The sequence below is a fragment of the Pteronotus mesoamericanus genome, unplaced genomic scaffold (genome assembly GCF_021234165.1).
Source record: "Pteronotus mesoamericanus isolate MK-2021 breed Mesoamerican mustached bat unplaced genomic scaffold, CSHL_Meso_final contig_202, whole genome shotgun sequence".
Classification (NCBI taxonomy): domain Eukaryota; kingdom Metazoa; phylum Chordata; class Mammalia; order Chiroptera; family Mormoopidae; genus Pteronotus; species Pteronotus mesoamericanus.
In genome coordinates this window covers 5,576,514-5,597,933 of record NW_026555086.1, presented here as the reverse complement: position 1 = coordinate 5,597,933, position 21,420 = coordinate 5,576,514, and the positions used below count along the sequence as shown (strand labels likewise).

Here is a 21,420-nt window from a genome sequence, read left to right as displayed (position 1 = left end):
ACTATAAATTATTATACTCATATTATTACCCTACCAACCACACCCAAGCAGGCCTTACTTCTGCCAAACCCTGGATATTATAGACACAGTCCCATTCTAAGCACTGGAGCTTTTGCATTTCCTTTTCATTAAAAAAAAAAAAAAAAAAGTAATTACTTTTTTCTGTTAATAAAATAATCACTGCATTTACATAATACCTTTAAGACTTCAGAAAATTTTCATTTTTTTAGTCATTGACTCAATAAATATTTAAAGAGAGGTATGTATCCAGAATTATGCGCTCAGTAAACAATACAGTGGGAAAGATTGTAATAAACTTTTTGGCTAATTTTTCTAAGTTTGGGCAGAATACATATTTAATATAAGCAGATGAAAATTTAAAATTCATCATTATATGTCTGATAAATCATAGAAATAATATATTCCAAGATTTGTAAAGGGTCACCTACAGGAATAAAGGCTCCTAAATCTTCCACATAACCTGGGTGCTCCTTAAGCCATTTTTCCAAATCCTTTCTCTTCGGTGCATCATCGCCTGCAAGTCTTGTTCCATCTTTCAGGTGAATAACTGGAACCGGACTTTCTGTATCAGGAATTCCTTGAGGTTGAGAATACGACAGTGCTGGGTTTATCCCTGTAGTAATCTGTGAGGTGGTTAAGCCCAAAGTAACCTGGAGAAAAACACCAAATGAAAATTTTATACCCATGCTTGATCATTCTAATTTTGTTCCAATAAAGGAATTCTTTTTGAAGAGAAAAAAAAAAGTTGTTTAAAAGTCTGCAAAATTTTTCATTTGTAAGATTTTCATGGATCTTGTCCAGTGTTAAATTCTGAGAAGTAGCGACATAGTGTACTTCTAATTTCCTAATTATTATTCTACAAAACAACAACATAAATTTTCACATGTTTTGAGTTTTGCATTCATAGATCAGTAGGTTTTAAATATTGTTTTACTTACATGATTAGGTGGTTTATTTTTGTTAAAAAAGAGGATGTCGACACCTTCTACATTCTTCCTCCTCCCCCGCCTTTTTTTGACTACAGGCTGGTTGTCTAATATAACTCCATTGGCACCAAGGGTAGACTGCATGGAAGTACCTAATCAAATTAAAAATGCAAAACAGTGATCAATACCTAGTTCTTAAACAATAAAAACAATCATTTTTCTAAATATATGGAAGTTTTAGTTCAATTTTATATATCTTAAATCAAGCATTTTCAAGACTGAAAATTCCACTGATTTGTCATTTAAAAACTCAGGGAATAGTAATTTAGCGGCCTCATTCAACTATTTATTTATTTACTCAATTTCCCCCCCTCCAGATGTTCACTTATAATCACTTCCTTCCCCTATTAGAGAGAAGCATGCCTTTCATGCACAAGATAAACTTTCCCTTTTCTTTGAACCCATTTATTCCTACCTTTTCTAAATGTTTGTTTTATAATTTATTTTTGCTTTCTTGTGCCAAAATGTCTTGTTCTATATTAGATTCATTTCAACTTAAAAACATGGCCTAACTCAAGCAAACAAAAAATAAACTTCTTCTGGACTTTCTGCAACTTTTAAAATGTCTGAAAGGCATGTCTCCATTGTGTTCCTCTTTATCACAATGAACTCATCCCTCAGTTTCCCATAGTCCATTCTGCCACAGCCTACTTAATACATTTTCTTGAAGATCACCACTGTTTAGTTACCAAATTAAACTGACCTCTCTCATTGCTCATTTCATTAGGCACTCAGTAAAATAAAAAATGTTTGAAAGGCATATAAATGAGTCCTGGCCAGGTAGCTCAGTTTGTTAGAGTGTTATCCCAATACACTAAGGTTGCGGGTTCCTTGGTCAGGGCACATATAAGAATCAACCAATGATAGAAATAAGTGGAATAACAAATCTATGTTTCTCTCTCAATCTCTCTCTCCTCTTCTCTAAAATCAATTTCAAAAAGTGGTATATGAATTAAACTGTTGCACGCATTCATTCATGTCAACAAATTTTTATCAAATAGCTATGTACAGGGTATTATAATGGTTCAAATATGAGTAAGACATAGTTTCTTTCTTTAAAGATTACTATACAATCTAGAATTCTCTTATTAATAGAAAAATTTCACTAAGAATGAGCTTTATTTAAAATGGTTGACAGCTGTAGTATAAAATATATTTTCAACCATTCACAGAGAAGTTTTTGAGCAAGTCCTGTGTATCCTGAAAAAAGCGTTGCCCTTTGGCTGGCTGTGGAAGCTTAGAGAAATTGCTTACCTCCATGCCCTGGCTGGTGTGGCTCACTGGATTGAGTGCTGGCCTGCAAGCCAAGGCCCCCAGTAGGGGGCGTGCGAGAGGCAACCACACATTGATGTTTCTCTCCCTTTCTAACTCCCTTCCCACCTCTCTAAAAGTAAATAGAATTAATCCAGAAATAACTTAACTTCCTACATCTCATTTTCAAAAACATCCCTTAATTCATATGGTAAGGAATAACTAATTATAATAATTAAAAGTCATTTTTGCACACAAAAGGTTTCATTATGCCAACATAGTAAATTTTATTATAATCAGATTAATGTAATATGATTTTTAAATTCTTTCAAAATACTTCTGCATTACATTTTAGCTGTAATAATAGACTTTCTTAAAGTAACACTTTAAAAAACACTTTCCTGTGTATAAGAACTTCTCATGACTTCCTATTCTAGTATGAATGAAATGTCTTATATCAATTCCTATTCCTTCATGACCACTAACCCCAATCCCTCCCAAACTCCGTTTTTGATATTGCCCGTAATTTAGATTCACCTTTTCTAAGCAGGCTCTGAACTTTACACAAATGTCTCCCCAGTAACAATCTTGTTTCTGCAAGCATTCCATGAGAATGAAAGACTACATTTCAGGGATCAGTCATAAACTATTTCTTTATTTTGTAGCTACCTGAACTACACTGCCTCTAAAGTCTTTCTGAAACTGCTTGTTTTAACTTCTCTTATCAATTGCCATTAATTTGTGATTTAGGTGTTTTTCTTTAAATTCATAATTTGTTTTTATATTGAAATGCTATTTGAACTTTTATCTGAATAAAGCTACTTGATAAAGTGATATTTTGACCCAAATATATAAGCTTCCAAAACTAAACTGGCCTCTCTGTTTTAAAATATCATAAAGTTCCAATATTTATTTACATTAAAAATTATATTAATTAAGGATTTAAGAAAGGTCCCAACATTAAAGGACCAATGAATTTTTATTACAAGAATAAATAAAAGAGGTTTGGAAATGAGAGGAAATAGTTCAGGCGAAGGCAATCATTACCAGTATATTCACCTGATACTGGCACAGACTTCGGGAAACTGGCGAGGCTGGCCTCGGACGCACTCTGGAGCTCCCGAAGTCGAGCGAGGTATTGCTGCTGCCCCGGAGCACAGTCTTCACTGTCAAATGGCCTTTTCTGAGCCAGCCCTTGCTTCTGAAATGTCAACTTCAAACCACCTTCCTGTGAAACAAATGCCATTATTAAGACAGGAACAATGTTAAAAATCTCATTGCAGGATATTAAGAGAAATGCTTTATTTAGAAAAAGTGAGGTAAAACCCCTGAAACATTACATTCTCATTGCTCATAAATCAATTGAAGAAAACATTAAAACAATGTCTATGATGTACATTAAAATTTCTATCTTAAATTTAAAAATAACCAGGTACTAATACACTTTTATGAGCAAAACAAAGGTTTTCATATGACCAGTACATTGTAACACTTTCAGCTTTGGAAAGTCATCTCTATGTACATCATTCAAATGACATTTCAGAGAATATTACCTTTGTTTAAGATACTGACTAATCAGATTTGTTTAAAAAATCATACAGAAAAATGAGAGGTTACTGAAAACAGGGCATGCTAAATGTTTAAATAGAAAGTGCTCTGACATACCACTGAAAGATTATATAGAAGAACCCCAACAATCAGAAATTGTCAAACTGTTTAAGAAAGCATCTTGTTCGGAGAAGGGCTTTTTTCAGGAGTATAGGTAGAGAAACATACTTAATTATGATCCCTCTAGTAGAATATTCAAGTTTAATAACCTGGATATCAAAAGGAAAATAATCCCAATGCCAGAAAACAAGTATGTGAAGGAAGTAAGAGTAAGAGCAGGCAGCCATTTGCAGGAAAAGCATGCTGCACACCACAATCGCAATCAGGCCCTAGGGCAATAAAAATAAACATACGTCTTTGATTTTCACTGTAAACTCCTTTTCTCGCACATGCTTCTTCACCTTTGACATCTGTGCTGACTGATCGTGGTCTTCTTTCACCCCGGCACCTGGTGGAGTGGGCGCGCTGGGCTCGCTATGCTCTGTGGCTGCGCCAGGGCTGTCCAGCAGCTTTGTGGTATAGAACGAAGCCACTGAGTTGGCATCGTAACTTCGTCTAGCTGAAGGCCACTTCCCTTTCAGAACTGTTTGACAAATACTGTCCAATCGGTTGATCATCACACGATCCTGGGAAATCACACCGCATCAAAATACAATTTTAATAATTAGGCTAGGCCTTTGGAGAGCAAATGGCTCCAAGCCTTAATGGATCTAACCCGAACAATATATGTGTACTTGGTATGCATACATATTCTCACACACATGTTACAATTCTATAAGAGATTATCAAGTATAAGTTCCCACTGGTGAAGTTAAAAAATATTATGGAGATATTTTTCTACACTTTTGTATTCATAATTACAAAATATAGGTTCCTTGTAAAAAATTCAAAGAACACAGAAGTACATAAAAGAGAGTTCTCTGTTCCTTCATTTCCCAACCTCCCCCATGAAGGTAAGTAGTCTTACACTAGCCTAGTCACACACTGGAAGAACTGTGTTACTCCAGTCTGAACTCCCACCACTGACTGTATATGCACTTAAAGGACCTCCCCGCAACCTACCACAGGTCACAACTTGCTATGATTAATTTCTTCAAGGAGACTTGGTGGAAAGCACTTATTTCATAAAGAAGCACTGAATATTAATTTATGAGCATAAGCATTCATTATCTTTTATTCTAAATGTTATTAAGGTTTTGTTGAGAAACATACACATTTAATTAGATCTAATTTATTCAATAGTAATAATTGATACTTTTAATGCTGACACCAAAATGTTATCCTACATCTTAGAGTCCGGTTTTTCAACATAATAAAGCAATATAGAAAAATACCCAAAAATGACCTATTTCAACAAGAAACTACTCACTTACCTTTGGCCAATATGAAGCTGCCAGCATATAGCCACCCTGCAAGATGTAAGCAGACTCAGGAGTGCCATTGTTCATCTGGAAGCTGTCCTGGGTCTCATCCTGGGTAGTGCTCAATGACGCAACACTTTCTTCGTCATAGGCCTTCATGTGGGGGGTAACTTCTGCTGAGAACAGTAAGAGCTGCTTAAAAAAGACTGCATAAAACAGTTTTACATATACTTCTAATCTCATAATTATTGCGATATATTTGAAAATGAAAAAGTAGTAAAAAAAAAAGGAAGAATTCAGGTAGAATATAATACTCAATATTTTAAAAATCAGCATTAAAGCGAAATAAATGGCCTTAAGGAGTTTGGGGACAAAGAGTGAACAGAACATCCTTTTAGGCCTAAAAATTTGACTCTCTAGGTCTGTTTCCCTGACACAGATAAGCTCCTGATTGACAGACTGCCTGTGGACTGGGAGAATCATAAATACCTGATGAGAATGCTGTAGCCTTCTAAGTAAAGGACTTTTTAAAACTGGGCATGTCCCATGTGGCAACCCTAAAATTTAAGCCTGTCGAGCTGTTACAGGAGATCCTGGTGCCTGTGAGGTATGGTGGCTCCGTAAGCCAGAGTGCATATTGCACCCATTGGATGGTAACTCACTTGCAGCTGAACCAGACCGCTGCAAGGACGCCTGCAGGACACGAGCACCCCACTCCTCTGCTGACAAGCTGTACACTCCATCCTGTATCTTCCTGAGTAGCAGCTGCCAAGTAGGGCCTAGGACACCCTTATTGGTGTGGTTGCTTACTCATAGAATCCTGATGGCTGTTATAGAATATTATCTTCATTTGTTCACTCATCAACATGTACCAGTAAAACTATAATACTAAATTTAAGACAGTAACAAAGAAATAAAAATTTTGTGTAAAATCTCTAATTCCTCCAACGAACTCATTTGGCAATGCCTTAAATATCACAGTAGTTTGCTGTGTATAATGGGCACTTTGGGACCAAATTTTTGAGGGAAAAACAAAGATGTGCATTATATTTGGATATAACGATTACACATGCATGGGTGTAATAATGGGCCTAATAATCCGGCATACACAATGCACACAAAACATGGCTGCACATTATACACAGAAGCGCATTATGCATGGCAAAATATGGTCAATAGGAAGCCTGTACCAGTAATTTTAGTTTCCTTTTGAATAGTGCTTCTCTAAGAAAAGCTGTAGACATAAGGTTTCAGCTAACAGCTTTGAACAAGCTTAAGTTATTGGAACCAATTCTTTTCTTTTTCACTTGTCTTAAAATAGCGACAGAGCTTATGCAGATACCTTGCTTTTGAACTTCCTCTTCTTCACTGTCACTTTCTTCTGATGAAGATGAAGAAGATGATGATGAGGAGGAAGAGGAGGAAGAGGATGAAGATGATGCTGAAGAACAAGAGGAGGATGAAGAAGAGCTGGAGCCTGATCGAGAGTGGGAACAAGAAGAGGAGGAAGACGAGGAAGAAGATGATCTGGAAGAACAGGAGGACCTCTCAGAATCAGAGTCAGAATCTGAACTAGATTCCGACCCTCTTTTGTGGACGCGCTGTTTGTTGGAAGCTGGGTTTGGAGTTAGGGGTTCTGTTCTGGCTGCAACCATGCGTCTGTCTGCTTCACCTTTTCCGCCAGATTTCTGGTCTCCAACAGCCTGTGGTAAAACACCGTTCTTTGGACTTACTGGCTCAGACTTTATTAGTGTCCTGGTTTCGTCAGAAGACATGGATTCTTCTTCAGAAGACTGAGGCTCCTCTTTAAGGCTTTCACTTTTAACTTTCATATCCTCTAGAATAATACCTTTAGCATCTAGGAGCTTAGGTATAGAGGTAAGAGGAGAAGCAGAAAGTGCAGCTTGATATTGCTGTAAAAGTGGGGTGGAGGTCCTTGAATGAGCCATCTTACTTTGACTGTAGTTCCTTTGTGCTGCCATAAATGAGAGTTCAGGATCACGAAGGATGTGATAGTCTGTTCGGCTCACCCCGTGTTTAGCGGCCCCAATAAGCAAGTCCCTATCATGAGGGCCACATTCCCACCAGACTGGTAGGTCTGGATTTGGATGGCAAAGTTTCAAACGTTCAAACAATTGCGGATGGCGTAGGGCCTGTTCCCTTACTTTCCTTAGAAGTTCAATGCGATATAAAGTCCTAGAAGCACGTTCTTCTGTGATTGGCTGAATAAAAATATTTGGATCCACCAATTCTATATTAAGGCAGAACAAAAATATTAACCTCAAAAATACTTCCTTATAGATTTAAAACAAATAATGCAACTTCTAAAATGTACCTCTATTCAGTATCATTGTACAGTTTCCATAATTTCTTTTAAATATTTTTAAATGAGGAGAAATGTGTTTTAAAACGAGTTACTAAAAATCATATAACATATATAAGTTAGATCTACACAAAGTAAAACATTAAAAATTTTTGGAAGTGTTCAATATGTTAACATAAACAGGAATCTACTTCTATGAAATTCCCCATGAACCATGACTTACTATTCTGTGTCTTAATCAAAAGAGAAAAATTTACTTGAAAGCACTTATAAATACAAATTAAAACTGTTGAACAATGTAAGCCTACATTTGTCTAAATGCACTGAGGTAACTCAGGGCATTGCTATGAACTCACAGGGACACCAAAGGGCTTTCTTAAAGTTAAGGGAAACACAGGGACATTTGTCAAACACTCTGTAAACTACTAGCTTTAGATGGCTCAGTTTTGACATGCTACATTTATTTGTTTGATGAGGGCATATCTTTGTGAGCAGAGATTCTGGCAAAGTGAGATATATATAGAAACTCCCTGAATCGTTTTCACAATTTTCCTGAAAAATCTCAAAGTAGTTCAAAATAAAAACTTAAAAAGAAATCATGGACTATGCAAAAATCAATATGGAACGGCAAGAAAGAGTGGGAGTATCCATTCTACTTCCAAGATTTGAGAAGCTGTACAGTGCCAAAAAGATGCACACATCTCATTAGTAAGTAACTATGGTTATTTAAAAAATAAAAATATTGTTTTTCATTCAATTTATGCCATGTTTTCAAACTATTACTAGACTGTCAGGACATAGAAACTTTTTTTTTTTTTTTTTTAACAATTTTAGGGTATTTTTATTGGGATCACATTAAATTTAAAACATAGAAACTAAGTTGTCTGGACCTAATTATTCATTAAACAGAACTAGAAGGCCTCAGGTCTATGAAAAATTACTGAGATATTAAGGGCACTGTGAACTGAGAAAGTTTGGGAAACTGATCTAAGTGAACCCTCACTCACATTTCTAACAAGAAAAAGCTATGTTTTCAATAATCTTTTATTAATTAACCCTTTCCTCTTTTTTTAAAAACAATTGGAATCAAAATTTATTATGAATTTATTCACATAGCTTTATATTGTTGAAGGGAACTAAGAAGTTACAAAAAAAGAAAGAGCCTCTTGGCAACTATAAATAGGAGACACAGTGCTGTGCCTTACCTGTCTTTTAAAACTCATTTACAGTTACAACAGACTTCAAAGTACACTAAATTCTACTCTGAATTATCTGGTATTTGGGAAATCAAGTGATTGGTTACTCTATTCAGTGGACTGACAAATCTGCCCGGAAATAAAACAAGGAAAGGAACTCACATGAAATTTAAGTTCTTTTATATAATACACTTAGACTTTTACTATGAAATAGGAGTAGGACTTAGCAGTCAGAAATCGTATTCAACACAGAGTGAAGACAGCTGCTCATGATACAGCATTACTGAGAGAACCGGCCACAGTTTCAAACAACATGAAATTCCCCTCAGAACAGATCCTTGCGTGACCATTAGTACCTGTGATTAGTTGTTTTTCTTTCTTTTTTTTCAAGGCCCTGGGTGATCTTATCTTACTAAAGCTCTTTAAACTATCTTTTGAGTGAAGGCCTCATTGTCTGCAAAATTATTCATATAAATAAGCCCCCTAGCAGCGTTCCTATAAGATGGACTAAAAATATAAGTTAGTGCTGTTTACCAAAAGCTTTCCTTCATCTTCCACCTCCCCCAATCATAAATCATAAACACTGGTCATTTTCTCAAAAACTCGATGTGTACCTTGATTCTCTTTAGATCTCATTTTAACAGGATTAAGGAATAAGAGACCTTTAAATACAGTTTATTTACAATTCTGAAAAACTACTGATGTTTAATTAGTATTGAAAATTTCTGATTTTATTAACCAATGCCACACCAGTAAATTTTATTTAAAAAAAGAAAAAGAAAATTTAAAAATTTTAATGATTTTGACCAAAATGGGGGGGAAAAGGAAATTTTATACCTACCTTCTTTGGAAGGAAGACGGCAAACCCTGCGACACATAGACATGAATGCATACAAATATTTCTCCAAGCTATCATCAGTTTTCTTATGTAGCCTAGCCATGGCTCTAAATTTTGTCCAATCAAATTGGCCTCTGTCAGGATCAAACACCACTCCAAATGTAGATACAACTCTGTAAAAGTCGGCTTCTTCTCTTCTTGTCCATCTATTTTGAAGCAGATCGAAGAGAAAGCCACATGGGTTATTGAAACAAACATTTATTAATGTTGAAGATAATGACTATAATAAACACTTAAAACACTGAAAGTAACTAACTCTTTAAAGGGTTAATTAAATCCAGGGTTACTGCCTTGTAAATACATTTTAAAATGCTAGTTGACTCCTCCATCCAACCATGTTTCTTTTCCTTCAGACAATAATGGTTTTTTGTACATAGACTATGTGAGAAAATATGCATAGGATACAAGATTATATAAGACATGATGACCCTTCCTTCAGGAAAAAGAGATAAAACATTTCAACTATATTTATAACATAAGGTGGTATTTCAAAGTTTTAGGAGTGATGGAAACCAAGAACTTGAGAAGAGCACAGAAGGAGGCTTAGTTCAGACTAGAGTGATCAGGAAAACTGTCGTGGAGTGGCAGTTAAGAGGGCATAGGTTGAGGTTAGGACGGGCATGTTAGGAAGCAGATACAGAATAAGTGAAGTAGGAAGAAAACTTTAATTTGGGGGGATGATGAATATTCCAGATTGACAAGAAAATGGCCCATATTGGGGACAGTGGTGGGTAGGGTTGGGGTCAGATTATGAAATGCTGTAAATGCCTGACTAAAACTAGTCTCTAGTGAGTTAAAAACTCCTAAAAGAGACCTAATTGGTAATATTTAACTGACACAACTATAGTTGTGCAAATTAGAAAAAGCTATGAGAAAGTCCTTTGAAAAACATTAACAGGTGATTTTTTTTTAATCATAGTAATATATTAAGAAGACTAATGTAATGATGATGTAAAAACTGTCAGTCTGGGAAACCAATTAAGTCATATGAACCTTGCACCTGCTTGTTAAAAGCAGGAAAGGTGAAAAAAAAATGAACTGAAAGACTACATAGATCACACACATAAAACAATTCACAGTTCCTACCTTCAAAGTATTTACAACTTAGGCAGACATAGAAAGGAAAAGATAAATGTCATTACAGTATCTTATTGTGACAAATGAGTTTTTTTACTGAGTGGTTTAAGAGTGCATAAAACACAATACTGTCAGCTAAACTGGTTGAGGAAGAAAAATCAGTAAAAATTTGGACACGCGTTTATCTCTGAAGGATGGACAAAGTATGGGCTAAAGTAGGAGAAAGGGTGAATCCAGGTGATAGGAACAACATAAGGCAAGGCGTTGAGTCAAAAGTCAGGAGGACGTTCTGGATGAGAGAACAGTAGCGAATAAAATTAGAAACACATGCTCATGCCTAGGTTGCAGAGACTCTTCAAATGAGGCTCAGAAGTCAGACTGTATACCTTTATGAAATAAGGAGTCATCGAGTATCATGATAAAACCAGTATCTTAGGAGGATTAACCCAGATCCTACAGACTAAGAGGAAAGGTTATGGGGGGAAGAAAGATGGCCACAAATTCTTTGCCAGTCTTCCCATGGAGAATTGTAATCTACTTCCCTTTCCCTTAAATTGTGATTGGCCCTGTGACATTTTTTGACCAACAGTAGGTGGCAGAAGTGACACTTTTTAACAGCCAAGGAAGTGAGGCCTCTTTGAACCTTCCAGCCAACACCATGGAAAAGCAGAACTACCTGGTCAAACCACTTAAATGTGAGAAATAAAAAACTGATGTCGATTTAAGTCACCATGTTTTGGGGTGAGTTGTTTTGCAATGATAGATAAATGGTTACAGAGGTGATAGAGGTATCTACTTAGAGTGATATTATAATTTGAAGATTATGTCTAGAATAGCTAAAACCTAAAGTTTCAGACTAAGTAAATGGGAAAAAAAAGATTCATCTCCCAGAGAACATGCAAGGACCCAGGTTTAACAACAAGGAAGGCAGGTTACTGCTAAACATTCCTAGTCTTTGCTGTCTCCTTTGCCTTTCCAAGAAGTTAAAGCTTTCGGGATGAGAGAAGCCTCCCTATTTTCTTAACAGGGTCTCTTGTAAGAAGTTTTACTACCGTTTGCTCCTCTTTGACATAACAGTTTCAAGGATTCCTCCTGTATATAAAGCATGGATGGATTTTTCTTTCATAGACTCTAATACAATATTTCATAAAAATCACAATGTAAAATAAGATTGAATAGAATTTATTTTATGTAATTTAAAAGTTTCATTAATGATTCCTGAGCTTGCTCTGTACCTTCATTTTTTCATACCAAACTGTTCAAAAACACGACAAAACAATGATTAACTGAAAAGTATGGCTAGTAGCCAACAAATACACTGATCTTTATTAATTTTACCATATTTGCTTAGGTATTTATGCACATGTATATGTGCATAAAGCATTTTGGTTTGACCAACTCCTTTACCTATATGCACTTTTCACAAAGTGATTTATCACATCCTAACAGCCTTCAGAATGAAGAACTGTATTTGGATACAATATATTACATATTTAACACTATCTGTTGTCTTACCTTTGCTGCCTTTCGATCTTGGCTGCCATTTTTGGATTAAGAGTGGCTTCTTCATAAAGGGGCGGCATTATACTGGCAGGCACTGAGAAAGCAGGTTGTATTTGTTGGATTTGTCTGTTTTTATTAGTGCGCTGATATGCAGTGATAAGACGCCTCAAACGTGTGGTTAGAGCTGACTGAGTAGGCCAATAAACTTTATCGCCCTCCATCATTTGGCCATCTATATTTAAAAAAACTCATGTCAATTGAAAAAAAAAAACTAAGACGTAAAATTAAAAACAAAACTCAACACACTGTAATGAAACCTACAAAAGTAGCAAAATTTCCCTACCTTAATACTTTTTTCTTTCAATGTGATTATGTGAAAAACCAAACCAAATTTCTCATCACAAAAAAGTTTAACTATAGCTCTAAAAATATTACAACAATCTTTTAAGAGACGTTAAAGAAAGTAGGTCACCGCAGAGTAAAGAACCACAATGTTATCTATTTAAAGATAAATTTACTTACACAGAAAAGAGAACTCTTGCATCACTAGGTCTAATATATCTTATTGGCTGGTGAATACTCCATGCCTTAACTTAAAAGTCAAACTAAAATCCATGAGAATACTGTAAACTCTTCTAATTGATCCATTCTGTATTAAATTTATCTCAATTTCATTAAAGTAAAAATATTTTACAAGTCATTAGGGAGGAATTTATATTTTTAAAATTCAATATGACAATGCTGCAATGCTGCAACTTTTAAGCTTTTAGACACCTAATATAGTGCAGGCTCTGTTTCCAGGGTGTAATATTATACTTATATGTACCATAATCAAGCAGTAATCATTCATGCTAAGCAAATGTACTCTTCTGTTCCTAGTGGAATATGGAAGGGTGAGGCATGATTCCCCTGGGTTCCCCAAAAGTAACAAGTGTGCTCCAGTGACTGTTTTCATCTCCTGATATCACAAGGAAAGGAGAAGACCCTGTACAGAAAAGCTTGGTAGAAACTGAGTGAAAAGAATAGTCCCTAATGGGCTAATAACAAGGTGAAAGAATTATTGAATTAACACTAATGATGAGATCTAACATTCAAGTTTAATAATCAAGCCATAAAAATACCAACTTCTATTCTATAAAAACATACTGAGTCACTGCATAAAGATTTGAAGCTAAAAATATTGTGAAATTCCTGATTAGTTAGTATGTTCAATCATGATCACAACTGTCTCCAACAAAAATTTCATAAACATTTGAAGCATTATAAAAATTTATTAGCTTTTGATCTCATGGTATCATGAGAACATTAATTTCTAATAATACTAAATAAAGATTAAATGCAATTTACCTCCATCTGCTATAACAAGATCTCCTGGTGAGGAAACATCATCCTTTTAAAGAGGAATAGAAATTGTCACAGGATAATTAGGTCAAAATATAGGTAAGACAAAAAGAAAATCAAACTTCTTTATTATAGAACTTTATGCAAGAAAACTTTCAATAATTTAGCAATAAAAATTATAATTCATTGTTCTTATTTCTCACCCTTTCATATTTCTCTATTGTCTTTACATTTAGGCCAGTCATTACTAAAATTATTTCCTTTCCTATAATTACATTTAGGTCAGTTTCTTTTCTTCCACCCTTCATCTAAATACGCCTCAGGTTTTATTTACGACTGTTCTTTTTTTTATTGTTCTATATATCAACTCAGGTAATTTATTCATTCTCATATGTGGTTATTAGAAAACCTTCAATTTTTTTCTTTTTCAGTCATAAACAGTCTTCTTTTGCTGTATACCTAATTTATATTTGTCAACAAAGTATCTTCAAATAGGTATCTCAACATTATTATAAACATATTTATAACTTTGGTGATTTTATTACTATGACTTCTAGTTTGTATTGTTTTAGAAAAGCCTAAAATTAGAGTTATCATTCCTTTGTAGGCACGTCTTTTTTTTTCTCTGGTTGATTCTAACATCTCCTCTTTGTTTGGTGTATCTACAGTTTCACTCAGATTTTTTTAGAGTGGATTTAGTTTTACTTATCCTGCCAAAATTCACGTTATTGCTTCAGTCTGAGGATTCATGTCTTGTTATCAAGTTTGGAAAAATTCTCCACTGATCTCTCTTAAAATAGGGCTTCTCCCATAGACTCTCAGGTCTCTCCTTCTGGAATATCTACTACACACACTGTAAAGACATTACCATGCTATTCTCTTTGTCTCAAAAAAGTTTTTTATGTATTCTACTGTGCTGGTTATAGATTTTTTGCCTCATCTCTAAGTTTACTGTTTTCTCATGCCTCTTCCTAGCCCTAAGAAAATGGATCTGGGCTCCTTAAATCTCTTTTCTTAGCCGGCCAGCATGGTCAAGCTCTGTCAGTAACAGTTCTGTCAGCAGTGGGCGCTTGAGAGACACTGTGAGCTCCCTTACTGCTCAGCTCACATGGGACACACCGCTTCCCCAGCGTTACTTTCTATAGTTCAGGAAGCTTCTTTTGCACCTGCTGGCTAGCAGCCTTCCCAAGAAACCTCCCCCTTGGGTAGTTTTATAGTAGAGTATCTCCACTGATACACTTCCCTAGAAAAAAACTTCCTTGGCAACTTTAGAGGGTGGATGTCCCCCAAGTTACATGAGTGCAACAGCACAGCAACATTTCTGCAATCCAGCGAGCTTTGGCCAATCCCTTACCAAAAAGGCCAGAATCTCAGGGGATAGAGCCCCTCCTTGGATGCTTTGTGCCAGCCCTAGGAGTAGTGGCTATTCCTTTATTCTTTAGTTCTTTTACTTCTTACGGGCCAATCCCTCATGACATCAACCTGCCACCCAAAATAATCAGTGAGTCTTTACATTAAACTTTCCCATCAATTTAATGTTGTTTCTCTCTCTTGATTGGCCCAAACTGATTCATCATACTACATTATGGATAATCTCCTCATATCTATTTTCTAAATAAATCATTTCTTTTCTGATGAGCTGTGTCTAATCTGCTTCTCCAGTTTTAAATTTCATTGATTATATTTTCTAGTTCTAAAGTTATATATAATTTGTGTCCCTAGTTAAAAAAAATTATACCTTATCTTTCTTTTGTCCTTTTTATGTATTTAATCATTTAAAAATGTACTTCATTTCTATTTCATCACATGTTCCTAGAGTTCTAATCTTGGTCTTTGTTGTATTTGCTAACAGTAAGTCATGATAAATTGTTCCTCGTATAATCTAAATATTTGGATTTTAACCTCATTTTATGGAGGACTTTCTCATCAGTACTCAATCCCTTTTTATATTACATTTTTGGTCTGGGTGTTCCTGGACTATGGAGATGAAGTTAAAAAAATCAAACTGTAAACTGAAGAGAGGGCAGACCTATGGCTATAGATTGTCAGGGGAGACAATTTTCCTCTACCCAAAGGCCAAGGTGAGATAAATCTCTGTGCTGTTGGTTAGAAGTACTGTCCTCTGAGAGTTCTGACTTTACACAGGGTTTTACTTCTCACTGACACACAGTGGCCCAAGCCTGGTCTCTTGTTCTCATATAGGCTATTAATATCAAAGCCCCGTGGCTACCCAAGACCAGCATATCCTGACAGCTATAGCATCATCTAGTCTTTTACCAACCTCTTATAAATATTATAGAAATTCCTCATCTCTTTTAACACCATCTCCTCCACTCCAGATTGTTTTCTGCATTTTCTTGCCACCCTCGTCCTTCCTTTTGCTTTGATATAAATAGAGCACTTAGCACTATGCTTTTGCAGCTCAGAATTCCTCTAGGCTCCACCCTGTACTGCAAACCTCTTCGTGTTGGTGTGGCACCCATCTGTTGCTGCATAATTTTAGTATCTAGTTCTTACTCTGCTTTAGGATTCTGACCCTGGACACTGTGTTTCTTAGCTCCTACAAGTGCAGCATGTGGGTAAGCCCCATTCCATCCATGTGTCTGAAGCAGCCTCCAACTTGTCTAGAAGGGGAGATCAGGCAAATTCTGAATGATTATTTGTGGTATCTGTCAAAATTGATCACTAATGAATCTTATGAGGAAAATAATTATGTGTAATGAAAACATGAAGGAAAAGCACACAACAGAGAAAGCAAAGAAACCACAGAATAACTGAAATTGAGGATTTTAAAATATGATCCAAAGCATACCTCTATATCATCTTTAAAGATAGCCGGGGCAGGTTTGTATTCTGGATCTTCCACATCTCTGTTAAAATACCAACAAAAGCAATAATAATTGTACTAAACTTAAAATTCTTTTGACAAGACAAACAAATGGAGTCTTGTGGGAATGACTTTTTAGTGTGTTCTAAAAATCAGACTGAAGTGTCTGTTCTTTAGCCAGGGAAACTATGCCATAGCATAAAGACTGTTATACGGCACATCAGAAAAAATCCAGCTTTAATTTACTCATACTCCCATGCTCACTTTTAAACGTGGAATTATTAACCTTAACGTAGTCTTACTTTCCTCTGTTGGTAAGATATTAAAGTCCTTAAAACTGGTATAATGAACAACACTCTATTTCTCTTCATCGTGGCTTTCTGTCCTCTTATGCCCCTAAAATTTTATGGTCTTAATGGCCATAACTGTTAAGAATAGAAAAATAAAGGACTCATCAAAACAAAGGGTTTGGGGCAGGTCCAGTCTCTTCCTTGATCCTACGTTGCTGGGTATGTGCTAACTTACAAGAGAATCATTAGCTCTTCTGGACTGTAAACTCCAATTCTGTTATTTCTACATCATTCAAGGTGACACAGAATCTGCTGATGCTGACAGGGACGTGGACAATCCATGACTCTGAGGTTCACATACCCATCCATGTAATCATTCGCCCTCTGTTCTGCAGCAACTGCTTTCTCATCAGGCTTCCCCACTCTTTCCAAAAAGCACAACGCCGGGTCTGCTCGGATAGTGTTGTATTTCTCATAACCTGGAGAGATCACCAATGATCAAAGTAGAAAAGATAAAAGAAAGATACATAAATACAATCATCCCTCATATTTGTGGCAGATGACGTTCCTGGACTAAAGGGACCATATATTAAAATAATCCATTTTCTAGTAATTATCACAAACATTACATGACATGGTATTATGTATATTTGAACATTTAGGTTACATTTACCTGTTAAAATGAAAGAGAGGAAAAATTGATCACATACACACAACATACTTGACATAAGAACTCTTTCTAAGAGGCACAGTCATGTAAGACTTACGCTCAGGATGGGCAGTTCACATGTCACTCTTTCCATGAGGAAATGTTGTGACTAACAGACAGAGTTTGGTAGTCTATGATTTATATAATAACATGAATGTGACTGGAATAAAGCTGTAAGTGGAAATCAATAAACAAAACTAGTTGAATAACTCTATACATAGGAAAAGACTCCACCAACCTTACTTTTCACTTACCATGTTTAAAAACTCCTATAAGGAGTGATTTATCAGCGTCAAAATCCCACCATTCAGCAGGAACTTCTGAGTGGTCTGGTTCTGGGACCCAAACATCAATGTCACTTAAAAAAAAATCACAACATGGCATTATGAATTACTACAAATGATCAAAAAGGAGGCAAAATTTTTACCTAGCTTGTAAAGGATTATAATTTTTTTTTATATTCCACAATTGCTACAAATTAAAATCACAAAACTGCGCATATCAACAGTTACCATAAAATGAATTAATATCCTTAAGTTCAACAAAAGAAGTAAGTTTCAACAAGATTTACTTTTAAATAATCATCTTTCCACTGATTTCCCTTAGATATAAATAAGGGGCTGCACTGGAAAGTAGAGACTTGTGACAGCAAACATCTTTACAAAATCATTTGCTGTAAGTATTTCACTTTGTATGTAATGAGACTGAAGCCTTAAAAGGGCAAATAAATTGCAATAGGCTCCAGAAGAAGTTACCTCTTCTCGACTGCTTTTGCTAAGAAAAATCACACTGAAAAAAAGGGCAAGTTTTTGATTCATAATTTGATTAAAACATTCAAGTGCTATTTTATGCTGTATGTAAATAATATCATGCCACAAAATGAAAATACAGTAAGTACTAAGAACCATAATATGTCCATGATGCTTTGGTAACTTGGCTATTATCATGAATATGAAATAACTCTGGCACTTAAAATTTTGCAAACATAATTTCCTGTTACATTGCTCATCACTCAAAATTGGGGAGTTTCCTACTCATAATTAAGTTGTGTGGTAAAAGTTCATTAGTGAATTGGTTGTCTTTGGGAACTCAAACTTTCACTATAGAAATAAACTAACAAATGCTCAATATATTCCTGGGCTAGTTCACAAGAACCCAATATTTAGCCACTAATATAGTTAAAACAAAAGACGCTGTCAATAAAAAGACAGATTTCATTTTTATATATAAACATAAAAAATGGGTAAGAAATTACTTTCTACCTTTCATAAGTGTTTTGCCAGCAGAATATGTTTTTAACCAAAGGAGTGTGGAGAAATCAACCAAAACTTTTCTCTAGACTCTTAAAGAAAATATTCTATACTAAAATGAGCATCTTATTACATCTAATTTTGCTTAAAAACAGAAAGGTCACAATCACAATGTTTTCTACCTTAGTGTAAAAAAATAGAAAAAGAAGAAAAGTAATTTTCCTGTGATAGAGCAAAAACTGAAAAATGCAGTTAAAGAAGGTATTTATTTTTTCTTGGTTCCTCACCAGAGCTAAACAAAGCCTAAGCACTGAAACATAAAGAGAAAAGAACATTGGAAATGAGATCTCCAAGGGAAAGAATGTAGGTCAGATAGTTCCCCTCACCATCCAACAGATAGAACTGCTTGTCCAGTAAAAAGCACTTGGGACAAGCGTCATGTTCAACATGTAACTGCCATATGCATGTGAGTATCCATTAACTTGCTAGGCAATGGACCATAGGCAGGTGCATATGCTCCTCTTACTGATTTCTGTCCTTAATTCAGCTCACATCCTATCCCTTGCATAAAGCCGCTTTTAACTTCCAAAGGCTAGGTCATTTATTCAAAATATACTTAAGAGTGGAAGAAGGTATAAGGGGGAAACATTGTAATAGAAAAAAATACAAAAAAATTTTAAGACACAATTAAAAAAAAACACAAAACATAGTTAGGCAGCACTCACTATGTGCCAATAATGGCAATAACAAGGCAGACATAGCTCTGCCCTTGTGAACTCATACTTGCCATACTGTGTGATGAGTGTTGTGACAGAGTATTTTAGGTGTGTGCCTAATCCAGACTTGAGAGGTCAGGAAAGGCTGAGTTGATGTCAGCTGGGCAATAAAAGGGAGAAATAGAATATTCCAGCAAGAATTCAAAGGGCTAGAGACATTAGCAATCATGGCACATTTGAGGGATGCGGATCTGATGTTCAGAAGAGCGATATGGGCTGGAGACAGATTTGGAATATGTCAGTATACGAATAAAAACTGAAGCCACAGAAAAGATGAGAAGACCCAAGAAGAGAGGTCCTATGTGAAGGCATTTAAGGCAGGTAGAAGAGGCACTAAAAAACAGCAAGCAGCAAGCTAAAAATAAAATCTATAGGAGATTTTACTGGAGAGTAGTGGTAGTAGGGTGAGAAGATGGTTAGAGGGGTGAGGTGTAGAATGGTCCTCTCAAAGGACAGAGAAGTGAATTGACTAGTCACGGTGGTTTGCGATCAATCTCATTTGGGATCCATGATCATGGATTTGGAATGAGTCACTCTAGCAGTTTACGTGATTTTCTCCAGCAATGTTTGACTGCAGAGGTGTAGGCGAGAACTAAATGGGCATCCCGGATTATCCTGAGTTGGGGCTGAGCCACGTATGGAGAACAGAAGGAAAAGCAGGCAAAGAATCTGAGCTAGCGACTGAGCTGCGGGATGAGAGAATATAGATTACGTCATGCGGGAAGGGGTGTGAAAGCGGGGACGGGTGGTGAGCGATTAGATGAAAAACACGGGGGTGAAGTTAGAGAATCAGAGCAAAAAAAAAGTTTGAAGGAAGGAAGTGATATTTGAAATTTCAGAAGTAATGTTGTTATTGAGGATGACAAGATTAAATACACGACTGTGCAAATATGGATGTGTAGTGGTGAGAAAAGCTGGCTGTAGATAAGGGTGAGGGAGCTGAGAGACCCGGGTGTTGGACAGATCGTACGTGGACATAAAAGTCAACATAAAACCTCTTCCACTGTAATTAAAGGAGAAAATGAGTTCAGAAAGGTTAAGTTTCAGATTTGGTGGCAGGAAACCACTACACTGCTGTTGTTCTTACTATGTTTTAACTTAGTGACAAAAGTAAAGATGATATTAAGAGAAGGTTTCATATTGGTAAGGGTTCATTCCCGAAGTTTGGTGGATTTTTATTCTTGTGAATTTCATTGACTAATGAGTGACTACAGCAATTATACAGTTTTTTGCCTAACCATGTTACTGAAAAATATAAACTAGTTATTTCATTTACCTTGCATCAACTCCATCAAAAACTTTCTGACATTCACTTCCAATGACTTCTTGCTTTAGATAATACAGCATTCTGACCCGAAGCAAAACCCTAAAGATGAGAGGAAAAAAGTCAGAAGACACAAAGACATTAATAATTAAAGAAAATCCATACATAGGGTTTAAATTAGAAAAGAATTTATATGTGGAATTTTTATAGTGAAAATCATAATTAGTTCTGATTAAATAAATCTCATTACTACCATATATATAAAATAGGTTTGTCCAAAATCTTCACAATCATCATTATTTAATATCCAAGTAAGAGACAATGAGATCGTTTGGAGGCCAGTGTTATTTCTCTCTCTGTTGATGAAAACAGTGACACAAGAGGTGCCATGATTTGCGGAAGATACCCTGAAAGATTAAGATTAGGGTCGGTCCTAGACCACACTGTCTCTGTACTCAAAAGCAGCATGCTTTCAGGTGAATAAATTCAGAAAAATAAACTTCTACTGTGCTGCATTTAAAATCCCCCACTACCTACTTATTACAATGGTGTTTTATATGTTTTTTGTAGCCTTCATCTTGAAGTAGCTGCTCAGGATTATATTTTCGAAGCCACTCTGCTTTCTGTATATCGAAGGAGCTCGTTTGGGTCTTTACTTTCTTTCCTTTTCGGCCCCTGGGTACAGGGGCTGACAGGCCTGTTAAAATGAGAAGGACAGTGAAATCAGGGATAATACGTA

The 21,420-nt window shown here is 35.7% G+C and overlaps 1 protein-coding gene across 7 annotated transcripts in view; it reads right to left on the bottom strand.

The window, feature by feature from the left end:
* The window catches only part of CHD9 (chromodomain helicase DNA binding protein 9), a 113,356-nt gene that overhangs the window by 10,720 nt on the left and 81,216 nt on the right, over window positions 1-21,420 (bottom strand). For 4 of the 7 annotated variants that reach the window (XM_054570330.1, XM_054570331.1, XM_054570334.1 and 1 more), the window contains 14 exons: window positions 21,219-21,378; window positions 20,694-20,783; window positions 17,646-17,749; window positions 17,044-17,161; window positions 16,378-16,435; window positions 13,572-13,614; window positions 12,237-12,456; window positions 9,588-9,790; window positions 6,570-7,478; window positions 5,240-5,403; window positions 4,220-4,492; window positions 3,318-3,486; window positions 960-1,099; window positions 450-671 (listed from right to left, as the gene is read on the bottom strand). In XM_054570330.1, coding sequence (XP_054426305.1) covers window positions 450-671; window positions 960-1,099; window positions 3,318-3,486; window positions 4,220-4,492; window positions 5,240-5,403; window positions 6,570-7,478; window positions 9,588-9,790; window positions 12,237-12,456; window positions 13,572-13,614; window positions 16,378-16,435; window positions 17,044-17,161; window positions 17,646-17,749; window positions 20,694-20,783; window positions 21,219-21,378 — 2,873 coding nt within the window. The remainder of the gene's footprint in view (window positions 1-449; window positions 672-959; window positions 1,100-3,317; window positions 3,487-4,219; window positions 4,493-5,239; window positions 5,404-6,569; window positions 7,479-9,587; window positions 9,791-12,236; window positions 12,457-13,571; window positions 13,615-16,377; window positions 16,436-17,043; window positions 17,162-17,645; window positions 17,750-20,693; window positions 20,784-21,218; window positions 21,379-21,420) is intronic. The other 3 variants (XM_054570332.1, XM_054570333.1, XM_054570335.1) reach the window with 3 other exon arrangements.